Genomic DNA, 14,006 nt, shown 5'->3' on the forward strand with positions numbered 1-14,006 from the left:
TCATGATTCTAATGAGATAAAAGTCAGATCCATCAGTATAAAAATAGTTGTAATTCATAAACAGTTAATGCAATGTTTTTATTAAACCCCTCAAATTAAAGCTGAAAGTCCACACTTTAATCACAGTGTTATTGCTTCATTTCAGATTGACTCTAGTGCAGTGGCTCTTCACCTTGTTGGAGGTACTGAACCCCTCCAGTTTCATATGCGCATTCACCGAACCCTTCTTTATTAAAAAAATAAAATATGATTTTTTTCCAAATTCAAGACACAGGTATATGTTTTACTGGTGCACAAAATGAACCGTGCATTAACATCACTGTGTTCAAAGAACAAAACCAATACAATGCATGAACTCACAACAAATTACATACCTTTTCACAAAGACATGACCTTCTTTAATACTACCACACTGAAATGGTTTTAATTTTTGTATTCCAATAATGAACTTTTTGTATTTATGCTATTTATCATTTTTAACATTTTAACACACACCCATCACCTAATTTCCATCAGGCTACAATAATAATGAATATGTACTGCAAATCAGTGTGACTTCTGCTGTTGCCTTTGAGAGACCAGTTCAGAAATGCGTGGCTTCACCTTGGCAAGTGCCACTCTCATGTCATTTTCACAGCAAAGTCTGTTCCTTTTCTTCGTTTTCATGTCCAGCATCCTTATTACGGCACTAGCTCGGCTTTAGCGTAATACGATTTCTCCATCCGCGACGGTGCGTCGGCCGTCACATGATTGTAACTGACCAGTGCGGTGACCGAAAAATGTAAACAAACGCTACACATGGCTGCCTCCGTCGTTAACAGGAAGTAACAAAAGTCATAACAACGATGTGGAAAATACTCAAATAATTCATCATCAGACGAGTGGAAGAGATTATAAACACTTCTGGATGTGTTGTAGTGCTATAAGCAACAATAATACACCGCGTATATTGGATGTCAATCAGAAACAGAGTCTCCGAAGCCGTTGGTTTACATACACGGACCTAGCCCGACACACACACCCGACTAATGAGTCGAGTGTGTCTTGACCTCCGCCGAACCCCTGAGACTGACTCACCGAACCCCAAGGGTTCGATCGAACCCAGGTTAAGAACCACTGCTGTAGTGGCATACAGAGGTGAAATTACTAAATTTGATCCACAGTCCAAATGTATATGTATGAACCTGACTATATAATGTCATAATTAGTCTCATCCAATAGTATAGCTATACATCTATACATTCCTTGAATGAGCTACTGCAAGATCTAAGGTTCACAAACAGTGGATTTCAATTTAATCTTCTGTTGGGAAACCAAGCTTGATAAAGATTGATATAGACTTATGGGTGAGATATAGGCCTATAACTGTCTTTCTTTGCCAGGAATGTAATGGATAATAATGCCAAAGTATAGATTTGCAATTACAGTAAAAAACAATTATAGAAATAACAATAGTAATACAACTGGAACAATAACAATTAAAATAGCAAGATTAATAAAAGTACTTCAGTAATATAAGTAAATATGTAATCGATGACATAGACGGAAATGAGTGAGCCATACCCTAGCAGCTTGGTCTGTGGTTAAATCATGCTCAGAGAGAGTGAAAAAAACAAAAAGCAGAAGTTGAAGTGAGGAGGTTTTGTCATGGTGTAAATCACTGTGATACGTTCTCAGAAGCAGAGTTATCCCATGTGTGACAGTAATAAACTGCAGAGTCCCCCTCCTGCACATTGTTGATTATCAACTGATAATCTGTTTGAGACTGATGATTAGATGTGAATTTTGGTGATGAAAACCCAGAGCCATAGTTTGGGGAGCCCCAGCTGTGATGATTATGGAGTATAAACTGAGGAACTCCTCCTGGACTCTGTTTATACCAGCAACAACTACTGCCGGTAACTCTGCCTAAGTTACAGTCCATGGTGACTGTCTCTCCTTTCTCCACCGTCACAACAGGAGGTTTCTGTGTCACCACCGTCACACCACTCACACCTGGAAACAATAAAATGACATGAAGTGAAGATAAACACACACTGATGGATCCAATATGAGGTCAAAGCTGCAGTAAATCAGACTCCTTACATGTTAGAGCAGTGATGAGAGTGCAGAGGGTCGCCAACATCTTGTCAGGATGTGGAATAAATGTCCTTTACTGTTCAGATGAGACAAAAGGATGGAGAGTGAAACTTATAAAGAGAGAAGCAGAGAAGGAGGAGTTTCACATTTAAACAATTACCACCCATAAATAATGTAAATTATGCAGATTCACTTCATGTTTTTTATTGCATAGGTCAAAAACTCTTAAAGACTTCTGAAGTTATTACATTTCTAAAATTTGTTTTATTTAGGAGGGATTACTCATGTTTGATATGGTCCAAGGGATTGAATAAATAGAATGTCTGTGTAGGTTCTACCTTTCCCAAGTCATCATTCTTCTTGATAGTTCTTCTTGGTTCAAATGGACTGGTTCAGCTCTTTTGAAAATGTTTCGTCTCTCGTTCAAGAGAACTGAAGAAGTCTGTTTGATGAGAGATGAAACGTTTTCAAAAGACCTGAACCAGTCCAGTTGAACCGAGAAGAACTACCAAGAAGAATAAACAGAAATATGTTGTAATTATTGAAGAAAACTGTTGAACTGTTGATGTCTGATTGTATAACTGTACTACCATGATAATATTGTTGTGCATACTTCAATTACTGTAATATGTATTAGTTGTGGGTTTAATGCTAAATTAAAAAAAATGTATTGTTTGATTCATGTATTAAGTTATTGATAAAGGTGTAAAAGCACTTGAGGGGTAGGATTAAATAAGTTTATACTTCTTCCTACTCCTTTTCGACCATGCACCTTCAGACACGTACTTGAAGATAGATTCTGTTCATTTAAATGTTATTTTGGTTTCTTCTTATTTTGCTTTGTTTTGTTTTATTTTGTTTCTTTGCATTTTTGAAATCAATACATAAAAATAAATAAGTAAATATATAGAATATAAATCACCTTTTATAGCTGTTGTGTGAGTGTTCAGTATTTTCTTCAAGTCACATCGTAGACTTGATAAAAACTAATGGAGACTCTGGGTAAATATAATGACTTGTTAGGTGAAGATGAAGCGTCACTGAAATGAATCGTCAGCTGAAGACAAATGAACTATTTTATGATACAAAACTGATTGTTTGGTAAAATGGAATCTCACTAATGAATCAGGTGAATGTCATTTCATGATTCTAATGAGATGAAAGTCAGATCCATAAGTATAAAAATGGTTGTAATTCATAAACAGTTAATGCAATGTTTTTATTAAACCCCTCAAATTAAAGCTGAAAGTCCACACTTTAATCACAGTGTTATTGCTTCATTTCAGATTGACTCTAGTGGAAAACAGAGGTGAAATTACAAAATCTGTGCTACAGTCTGAATATATATGTATGAACCTGACTATATAATGTCATAATTAGTCTCATCCAATAGTATAGCTATAAACTGTAGATTCCTTGAATGAGCTACTGCAAGATCTAAGGTTCACAAACTGTGAATTTCAGTTCAATCTTCTGTTGGAAAAACAAGCTTGATAAAGATTGATATAGACTTATTTGTTGGTGAGATATAGGCCTCCAACTGTCTTTCTTTGCAAGGAAGGTAATGGATAATAATGCCAAAGTATAGATTTGCAATTACAAATAAAAGCAATTATAGAAATAACAATAGTAATACAACTGGAACAATAATAATTAAAATAGCAAGATTGATGTAATTACTTCGGTAATATAGGCCAATATATAATTGATGACACAGACAGACATGAGTAAGCCATACCCTAGCAGGTTTGTCTGTGATTAACTCATGCTCAGAGAGTGAAAAAAACCAAAAAGCAGAAGTTGAAGTGAGGAGGTTTTTGTCATGGTGTAAATCACTGTGATACGAACTGAGACGCAGAGCTATCCCATGTGTGACAGTAATAAACTGCAGAGTCCCCCTCCTGCACATTGTTGATGATCAATCGATAATCTGATTGAGATTGATGATTAGATGTGAATTTTGGTGATGAAAACCCAGAGCCATATCTTGGGGAGTCCCAGCTGTGATAAAATCTGAGTATATACTGAGGAACTCCTCCTGGACTCTGTTTATACCAGCGAGAACTATCGCCAATAACACTGCCTAAGTTACAGTCCATGGTGACTGTCTCTCCTTTCTCCACCGTCACAGCAGGAGGTTTCTGTGTCACCACCGTCACACCACTCACACCTGGAAACAATAAAATGACATGAAGTGAAGATAAACACACACTGATGGATCCAATATGAGGTCAAAGCTGCAGTAAATCAGACTCCTTACATGTTAGAGCAGTGATGAGAGTGCAGAGGGTCGCCAACATCTTGTCAGGATGTGGAATAAATGTCCTTTACTGTTCAGATGAGACAAAAGGATGGAGAGTGAAACTTATAAAGAGAGAAGCAGAGAAGGAGGAGTTTCACATTTCAACAATTACCACCCATAAATAATGTAAATTATGCAGATTCACCTTGTGTTTTTTTGCATAGGTCAAAAAGTCTTAAATACTTCTCAAGTTATTTATTACATTTATACAATTTGTTTTTTTTTAGGGGGGATTACTCATGTTTGATATGGTCCAAGGGACTGAATAAATAGAAAGTCTGTGTAGGTTCTCATTTGCTCAGGTCATCATTCTGCTTGGTAGTTCTTCTCGGTTCAACTGGACTGGTTCAGCTCTTTTGAAAATGTTTCATCTCTCATCCAAGAGAACTGAAGAAGTCTCGTGGATGAGAGATGAAACGTTTTCAAAAGACCTGAACCAGTCCAGTTTAACTGAGAAGAAGTACCCAGAAGAAAAAAATAGAAATATGCTGTAATTATTGAAGAAAATTGTTGAACTGTTGATGTTTGTTTGTATGACTGTACTACCATGATCACAGTGTTGTGCATAATTCAGTTACTGTAATATGTATTAGTTGTGGGTTGAATGCTAAATTTGCAAAATGTATTGTTTGATTCATGTATTAAGTTATTGATAAAGGTGTAAAAGCACTTGAGGGTTAGGATTAAATAAATTTATACTTCTTCCTACTCCTTTTCAACCATGCACATTCATACACGTACTTGAAGATAGATTCTGTTCATTGAAATGTTATTTTGTTGTTGTCTTATTTTGCTGTGTTTTGTTTTACTTTGTTTCTTTGCATTTTTGAAATAAATGAATAAAAATAAATAAGTAAATATGTGGAATATACATCACCTTTTAGCTGTTTTGTGTGTCCAGTATTTTCTTCAGGTCACATCATAGACTTGATTAAAAATAATGGAGACTCTGGGTAAATATAATGACTTGTTAGGTGAAGATGAAGCATCACTGAAATGAATCGTCAGCTGATGACAAATGAACTATTTTATGATACAAAACTGATTGTTTGATAAAATGGGATCTCACTAATGAATCAGGTGAATGTCATTTCATGATTCTAATGAGATAAAAGTCAGATCCATAAGTATAAAAATGGTTGTAATTCATAAACAGTTAATGTAATGTTTTTATTAAACCCCTCAAATTAAAGCTGAAAGTCCACACTTTAATCACAGTGTTATTGCTTCATTTCAGATTGACTCTAGTGGAAAACAGAGGTGAAATTAAAAAATTTGTTCCACAGTCCAAATATATATGTATGAACCTGACTATATAATGTCATAATTAGTCTCATCCAATAGTATAGCTGTAAACTATAGATTCCTTGAATGAGCTACTGCAAGATCTAAGGTTCACAAACAGCGGATTTCAATTTAATCTTATGTTGGAAAAACAGCCTTAATAAAGATTAATATAGACATATTTGTTGGTGAGATATAGGCCTCCAACTGTCTTTCTTTGCAAGGAATGTAATGGATAATAATGCCAAAGTACAGATTTGCAATTACAATAAAACGCAATTATAGAAATTACAATAGTAATACAACTGGAACAATAGTAATGAAAACAGCAAGATTAATAAAATTAGTTTGTTAATATAAGTAGATATGAAATTGATGACACAGACTGACATGAGTAAGCCGTACCCTAGCAGGTTTTTCTGTGATTAACTCATGCTCAGAGAGAGTGAAAAAACCAAAAAGCAGAAGTTGAAGTGAGGAGGTTTTTGTCATGGTGTAAATCACTGTGATACGTGCTCAGAAGCAGAGCTATCCCATGTGTGACAGTAGTAAATGGCAGAGTCTCCCTCCTGCACATTGTTGATTATCAACCGATAATCTGTTTGAGATTGATGATTAGATGTGAATTTTGGTGATGAAAACCCAGAGCCATATTTTGGGGAGCCCCAGCTGTGATGATAACGGAGTATAAACTGAGGAACTCCTCCTGGACTCTGTTTATACCAGCGACCACTATCTCCAGTAACACTGCCTAAGTTACAGTCCATGGTGACTGTCTCTCCTTTCTCCACCGTCACAGCAGGAGGTTTCTGTGTCACCACCGTCACACCACTCACACCTGGAAACAACAACATGACATGAAGTGAAGATAAACACACACTGATGGATCCAATATGAGGTCAAAGCTGCAGTAAATCAGACTCCTTACATGTTAGAGCAGTGATGAGAGTGCAGAGGGTCGCCAACATCTTGTCAGGATGTGGAATAAATGTCCTTTACTGTTCAGATGAGACAAAAGGATGGAGAGTGAAACTTTTAAAGAGAGAAGCAGAGAAGGAGGAGTTTCACATTTCAACAATTACCACCCATAAATAATGTAAATTATGGAGATTCACTTCATATGTTTTATTGTATAGGTGAAAAAGTCTTAAAGACTTCTCAAGTTATTTATTACATTTATATAATTTATTTTAATTAGGGGAATTACTCATGTTTGATATGGTCCAAGGGATTGAATAAATAGAATGTCTGTGTAGGTTCTCATTTGCCCAGGTCATCATTCTGCTTGGTAGTTCTTCTCGGTTCAACTGGACTGGTTCAGCTCTTTTGAAAATGTTTCGTCTCTCACCCAAGAGAACTGAAGAAGTCTCTTGGATGAGAGATGAAATGTTTTCAAAAGACCTGAACCAGTCTAGTTGAACCGAGAAGAACTACCAAAAAGAATAAATAGAAATACACTGTGATTATTGAAAAAAAAAAGTTGAACTGTTGATGTCTGATTGTATGACTGTACTACCATTCTCTGTAAACTTAATTTGATTCTGATTTGAATTGATAAAGCACTTTTGTGACTCTGTCTGTGAAAAGTGCTCTATAAAAAAAATTTACTTACTTACTTACTACCATTACAATATTGTTGTGCATAATTCAGTTTCTGTAATATGTATTAGTTGTGGGTTGAATGCTAAATTAGGAAATTGTATTGTTTGATTCATGTATTAAGTTATTGCTAAAGGTGTAAAAGCACTTGAGGGGTAGGATTAAATAAGTTTATACTTCTTCCTGCTCTTTTTCGACCATGCACATTCAGACATGTCCTTTAAAATAGATTCTGTTGATTTATTTATTTCTTTTTTTTGTCTTAATTTGCATTGTTTTGTTTCATTTTTTTTCTTTGTATCTTTGAAATAAACAAATCAATAAAAATAAATAAATAAAAATATAGAATATCAATCACCTTTTAGCAGTTCTGTGTTTCCAGTATTTTCTTCAGGTCACATTGTAGACTTGATTAAAAATAATGAAGACTCTGGGTAAATATAATGACTTGTTCGGTGAAGATGAAGCATCACTGACACGAATCGTCAGCTGAAGAAAAATGAACTATTTTATGATACAAAAGTCTTTTATTAAATGGAATATCACTAATGAATCTGATGAATGTCATTTCACGATTCTAATGAGATGAAAGTCAGATCCATTAGTATAAAAATGGTTGTAATTCATAAACAGTTAATGCGATGTTTTTATTAAAATTAAAGCTGAAAGTCCACACTTTAATCACAGTGTTATTGCTTCATTTCAGATTGACTCTAGTGGCATACAGAGGTGAAATTACAAAATATGTGCCACAGTCCAAATATATATATATATATATATATATATATATACATATATATATATATATGTATACGAACTTGATTATATAATGTCATAATTAGTCTCATCCAATAGTATAGCTATAAAGTATAGATTCCTTGAATGAGCTACTGCAAGATCTAAGGTTCACAAACAGTGGATTTCAATTTAATCTACTCTTGGGAAAAACAAGCTTGATAAAGATTAATATAGACATATTTCTTGGTGAGATATAGGCCTACAACTGTCTTTCGTTGCAGGGAATGTAATGGATAATAATGCCAAAGTATAGATTTGCAATTACAATAAAACGCAATTATAGAAATAACAATAGTAATACAACTGGAACAATAAGAATTAAAATAGCAAGATTGATATAATTACTTCGGTAATATAGGCCAATATATAATTGATGACACAGACAGACATGAGTAAGCCATACCCTAGCAGCTTTGTCTGTGATTAACTCATGCTCAGAGAGAGTGAACAAACCAAAAAGCAGAAGTTGAAGTGGGGAGGTTTTTGTCATGGTGTAAATCACTGTGATACGTCCTCAGAAGCAGAGCTATCCCATGTTTGACAGTAGTAAACTGCAGAGTCCCCCTCCTGCACATTATTGATGATCAATCGATAATCTGATTGAGATTGATGATTAGATGTGAATTTTGGTGATGAAAACCCAGAGCCATAGCTTGGGTTGCTCCAGCCATGATAATGAAAGAGTATAAACTGAGGAACTCCTCCTGGACTCTGTTTATACCAGCGACCAGGGCTGTTAGTAACACTGCCTAAGTTACAGTCCATGGTGACTGTCTCTCCTTTCTCCACCGTCACAACAGGAGGTTTCTGTGTCACCACCGTCACACCACTCACACCTGGAAACAACAACATGACATGAAGTGAAGATAAACACACACTGATGGATCCAATATGAGGTCAAAGCTGCAGTAAATCAGACTCCTTACATGTTAGAGCAGTGATGAGAGTGCAGAGGGTCGCCAACATCTTGTCAGGATGTGGAATAAATGTCCTTTACTGTTCAGATGAGACAAAAGGATGGAGAATGAAACTTATAAAGAGAGAAGCAGAGAAGGAGGAGTTTCACATTTCAACAATTACCACCCATAAATAATGTAAATTATGAAGATTCACTTCATGTGTTTTATTGTATAGGTGAAAAAGTCTTAAAGACTTCTCAAAATACTTATTATATTTTTACAATTTCTTTTATTTAGGCGGAATTCCTCATGTTTGATATGGTCCGAGGGTTTGAATAAATAGAATGTCTGTGTAGGTTCTCATTTGCCAAGGTCATCATTCTGCTTGGTAGTTCTTCTCAGTTCAACTGGACTGGTTCAGCTCTTTTGAAAATGTTTCATCTTTCATCCAAGAGAACTGAAGAAGTCTCTTGGATGAGAGATGAAACATTATCAAAAGACCTGAACCAGTCCAGTTGAACTGAGAAGAACTACCAAGAAGAATAAATAGAAATATGTTGTAGTTATATAAAAAAATTGTTGAACTGTTGATGTCTTTTTGTATGACTGTACTACCATGATGATACTGTTGTGCATAATTCATTTACTGTAATATGTATTAGTTGTGGGTTGAACGCTAATTTAGGAAAAATGTATTGTTTGACTCATGTATTGAGTTGTTGATAAAGGTGTAAAAGCACTTGAGGGGTAGGATTAAATAAGTTTATACTTCTTCCTACTCCTTTTCGACCATGTACATTCAGACACATACTTGAGGTAAGACTCTGTTCTTTAAATGTTATTTTGTTTTTCTCTTATTTTGCATTGTTTTGTTTTATTTTGCTTTTTTGCATGTTCGACAAAAATAAATAAAAATAAATAAATGTTTACAGAATATAAATCACCTGTTTTAGCTGTTGTGTGAGTGTCCAGTATTTTCTTCAGGTCACATCACAGACTTGATTAAAAATAATGGAGACTCTGGGTAAATATAATGACTTGTTTGGTGAAGATGAAGCATCACTGAAATGAATCGTCAGCTGAAGACAAATGAACTATTTTATGATACAAAACTGATTGTTTGATAAAATGGAATGTCACTAATGAATCAGGTGAATGTCATTTCATGACTCTAATGATATAAAAGTCAGATCCATAAGTATAAAAATGGTTGTAATTCATAAACAGTTAATGCAATGTTTTTATTAAACCCCTCAAATTAAAGCTGAAAGTCCACACTTTAATCACAGTGTTATTGCTTCATTTCAGATTGACTCTAGTGGCATACAGTGGTGGAATTATAACATTTTTGCCACAGTCCAAATATAAATGTATAAACCTGACTATATAATTTCATAATTAGTCTCATCCAATAGTATAGCTATAAACTATAGATTCCTTGAAAGAGCTACTTCAAGATCTAAGGTTCACAAACAGTGGATTTCAATTTAATCTTCTCTTGGAAAAACAGCCTTGATAAGGATTAATATAGACGTATTTGTTGGTGACATATAGGCCTACAACTGTCTTTCTTTGCCAGGAATGTAATGGATAATAATTGCAAAGTATAGATTTGCAATTACTATAAAACAGCAATTATAGAAATAACAATAGTAATACAACTGGAACAATAAGAATTAAAATAGCAAGAATAATTAAATTAGTTCAGTAATAGAAGTAAATATATAATTGATGACACAGACAGATATGAGTAAGCCATACCCTAGCAGCTTTGTCTGTGATTAACTCATGCTCAGAGAGAGTGAAAAAAAACAAAAAGCCGAAGTTGAAGTGAGGAGGTTTTTGTCATGGTGTAAATCACTGTGATACGTCCTCAGAAGCAGAGCTATCCCATGTGTGACAGTAATAAACTGCAGAGTCCCCCTCCTGCACATTGTTGATGATCAACCGATAATCTGATTGAGATTGATGATTAGATGTGAATTTTGGTGATGAAAACCCAGAGCCATAGCTTGGGTTGCTCCAGCCATGATAATTTGAGAGTATAAACTGAGGAACTCCTCCTGGACTCTGTTTATACCAGCGACCAGCACTGTCAGTAACACTGCCTAAGTTACAGTCCATGGTGACTGTCTCTCCTTTCTCCACCGTCACAGCAGGAGGTTTCTGTGTCACCACCGTCACACCACTCACACCTGGAAACAACAAAATGACATGAAGTGAAGATAAACACACACTGATGGATCCAATATGAGGACAAAGCTGCAGTAAATCAGACTCCTTACATGTTAGAGCAGTGATGAGAGTGCAGAGGGTCGCCAACATCTTGTCAGGATGTGGAATAAATGTCCTTTACTGTTCAGATGAGACAAAAGGATGGAGAGTGAAACTTATAAAGAGAGAAGCAGAGAAGGAGGAGTTTCACATTTCAACAATTACCACCCATAAATAATGTAAATTATGCAGATTCACTTCATGTGTTGTCTTACATAGGTAAAAAAGTCTTAAATACTTCTCAAGTTATTTATTACATTTTTACAATTTGTTTTATTTAGGAGGAATTACCCATGTTTGATATGGTCCAAGGGATTGAATAAATAGAATGTCTGTGTAGGTACTCATTTGCCCAGGTCATCATTCTGCTCGGTAGTTCTTCTCGGTTCAACTGGACTGGTTCAGCTCTTTTGAAAATTTTTTGTCTCTCATCCAAGAGAACTGAAGAAGTCTCTTGGATGAGAGATGAAACATTTTCAAAAGACCTGAACCAGTCCAGTTGAACTGAGAAGAACAACCAAGAAGACAAAATCGATATATGCTGTAATTATTGAAGAAAATGGTTGAACTGTTAATGTCTGATTGTACGATTGTACTACCATGATAATATTGTTGAGCATAATTCAATTACTGTAATATGCATTAGTTGTGGGTTGAATGCTAAATTAGGAAAATTTATTGTTTGATTCATGTATTAAGTTATTGATAAAGGTGTAAAAGCACTTGAGGGGTAGGATTAAATAAGTTTATACTTCTTCCTACTCCTTTTCGACCATGCACATTCAGACACGTACTTGAAGATAGATTCTGTTCATTTAAATGTTATTTTGTTTTTGTCTTATTTGGCTTGTTTTGTTTTACCTTGTTTCTTTGCATGTTTGAAATAAATGAATAAAAATAAATAAGTAAATATATAGAATATAAATCACCTTTTAGCTGTTGTGTGAATGTCCAGTATTTTCTTCAGGTCACATCATAGACTTGATTAAAAATAATGGAGACTCTGGGTAAATATAATGACTTGTTAGGTGAAGATGAAGCATCACTGAAATGAATCGTCAGCTGAAGACAAATGAACTATTTTATGATACAAAACTCTTATTAAATGGAATGTCACTAATGAATCAGGTGAATGTCATTTCATGATTCTAATGAGATAAAAGTCAGATCCCTAAGTATAAAAATGGTTGTAATTCATAAACAGTTAATGCAATGTTTTTATTAAACCCCTCAAATTAAAGCTGAAAGTCCACACTTTAATCACAGTGTTATTGCTTCATTTCAGATTGACTCTAGTGGCATAAAGAGGTGAAATTAAAAAAATTGTGCCACAGTCCAAATATATATGTATGAACCTGACTATATAATATCATAATTAGTCTCATCCAATAGTATAGCTATAAACTATAGATTCCTTGAATGAGCTACTGCAAGATATAAGGTTCACAAACAGTGGGTTTCAATTCAATCTTTTGTTGGAAAACAAGCTTGATAAAGATTGATATAGACTTATTTTTTGTTGAGCTATAGGCCTACAACTGTCTTTTTTGAATGTAATGGATAATAATGCCAAAGTATAGATTTGCAATTACGATAAAAAGCAATTATAGAAATATCAATAGTAATACAACTGGAACAATAATAATTAAAATAGCAAAAATAATATAATTATTTCAGTCAGATATGTAAATATATAATTGATGACACAGACAGACATGAGTAAGCCATACCCTAGCAGCTTTGTCTGTGATTAACTCATGCTCAGAGAAAGTGAAAGAACCAAAAAGCAGAAGCTGAAGTGAGGAGGTTTTTGTCATGGTGTAAATCACTGTGATACAGAAGCAGAGCTATCCCATGTTTTACAGTAGTAAACTGCAGAGTCTCCCTCCTGCACATTGTTGATGATCAGCCGATAATCTGATCGAGATTGATGATTAGAATTGAATTTTGGTGATGAAAACCCAGAGCCATAGCTTGGGGAGCCCCAGCTGTGATAATACACGAGTATAAACTGAGGAACTCCTCCTGGACTCTGTTTATACCAGTAACAATTGCTGCCAGTAACACTGCCTAAGTTACAGTCCATGGTGACTGTCTCTCCTTTCTCCACCGTCACAGCAGGAGGTTTCTGTGTCACCACCGTCACACCACTCACACCTGGAAACAACTACGTGACATGAAGTGAAGATAAACACACACTGAAGGATCCAATATGAGGTCAAAGCTGCAGTAAATCAGACTCCTTACATGTTAGAGCAGTGATGAGAGTGCAGAGGGTCGCCAACATCTTGTCAGGATGTGGAATAAATGTCCTTTACTGTTCAGATGAGACAAAAGGATGGAGAGTGAAACTTATAAAGAGAGAAGCAGAGAAGGAGGAGTTTCACATTTCAACAATTACCACCCATAAATAATGTAAATTATGCAGATTCACTTCATGTGTTTTATTGCATAGGTCAAAAAGTCTTAAAGACTTCTCAAGTTATTTATTACATTTTTACGGTTTATTTTAATTAGGGGGAATTACTCATGTTTGATATGGTCCAAGGGATTGAATAAATAGAATGTCTGTGTGGGTTCTCATTTGCCCAGGTCATCATTCTGCTTGGTAGTTCTTCTCGGTTCAACTGGACTGGTTCAGCTCTTTTGAAAATGTTTCGTCCCTCAACCAAGAGAACTGAAGAAGTCTCTTGGATGAGAGATGAAACATTTTCAAATGACTTGAACCAGTCCAGTTGAACCGAGAAGAACTACCAAGAAGAATACATAGA

At 35.0% G+C, this 14,006-nt stretch overlaps 1 protein-coding gene and 2 gene segments (V, D, J or C); all 3 read right to left on the bottom strand.

Annotated features, from left to right (window-relative positions):
• The window catches only part of LOC115424015 (immunoglobulin lambda-1 light chain-like), a 29,292-nt gene extending 22,594 nt beyond the window's left edge, over window positions 1–6,698 (bottom strand). Inside the window, exons 1-2 of one of the 4 annotated variants that reach the window (XM_030141086.1) lie at window positions 6,594–6,698; window positions 6,417–6,503 (exon numbers count right to left, since the gene is read on the bottom strand). In XM_030141086.1, the coding sequence (XP_029996946.1) occupies window positions 6,417–6,503; window positions 6,594–6,633 (127 nt within the window). In that variant the 5' untranslated portion in view covers window positions 6,634–6,698. Of the gene's footprint in view, window positions 1–1,669; window positions 1,996–2,085; window positions 2,180–3,923; window positions 4,250–4,339; window positions 4,455–6,177; window positions 6,504–6,593 lie in introns of those variants that run through there. The other 3 variants (XM_030141082.1, XM_030141079.1, XM_030141083.1) reach the window with 3 other exon arrangements.
• Window positions 6,699–8,560: 1,862 nt separating this feature from the next.
• LOC115424194 (Ig kappa chain V-VI region NQ2-6.1-like) lies at window positions 8,561–9,078 on the bottom strand. The segment is given in 2 exon segments: window positions 8,561–8,898; window positions 8,989–9,078. Coding segments are annotated over 2 exon segments (378 nt in total).
• Window positions 9,079–10,719: 1,641 nt separating this feature from the next.
• On the bottom strand, window positions 10,720–13,354 carry LOC115424020 (immunoglobulin lambda variable 3-21-like). The segment is given in 3 exon segments: window positions 10,720–11,156; window positions 11,247–11,316; window positions 13,278–13,354. Coding segments are annotated over 2 exon segments (378 nt in total).
• Between the last annotated feature and the right edge of the window lie 652 nt (window positions 13,355–14,006).

This window comes from Sphaeramia orbicularis, chromosome 8 (genome assembly GCF_902148855.1).
Source record: "Sphaeramia orbicularis chromosome 8, fSphaOr1.1, whole genome shotgun sequence".
Classification (NCBI taxonomy): Eukaryota; Metazoa; Chordata; class Actinopteri; order Kurtiformes; family Apogonidae; genus Sphaeramia; species Sphaeramia orbicularis.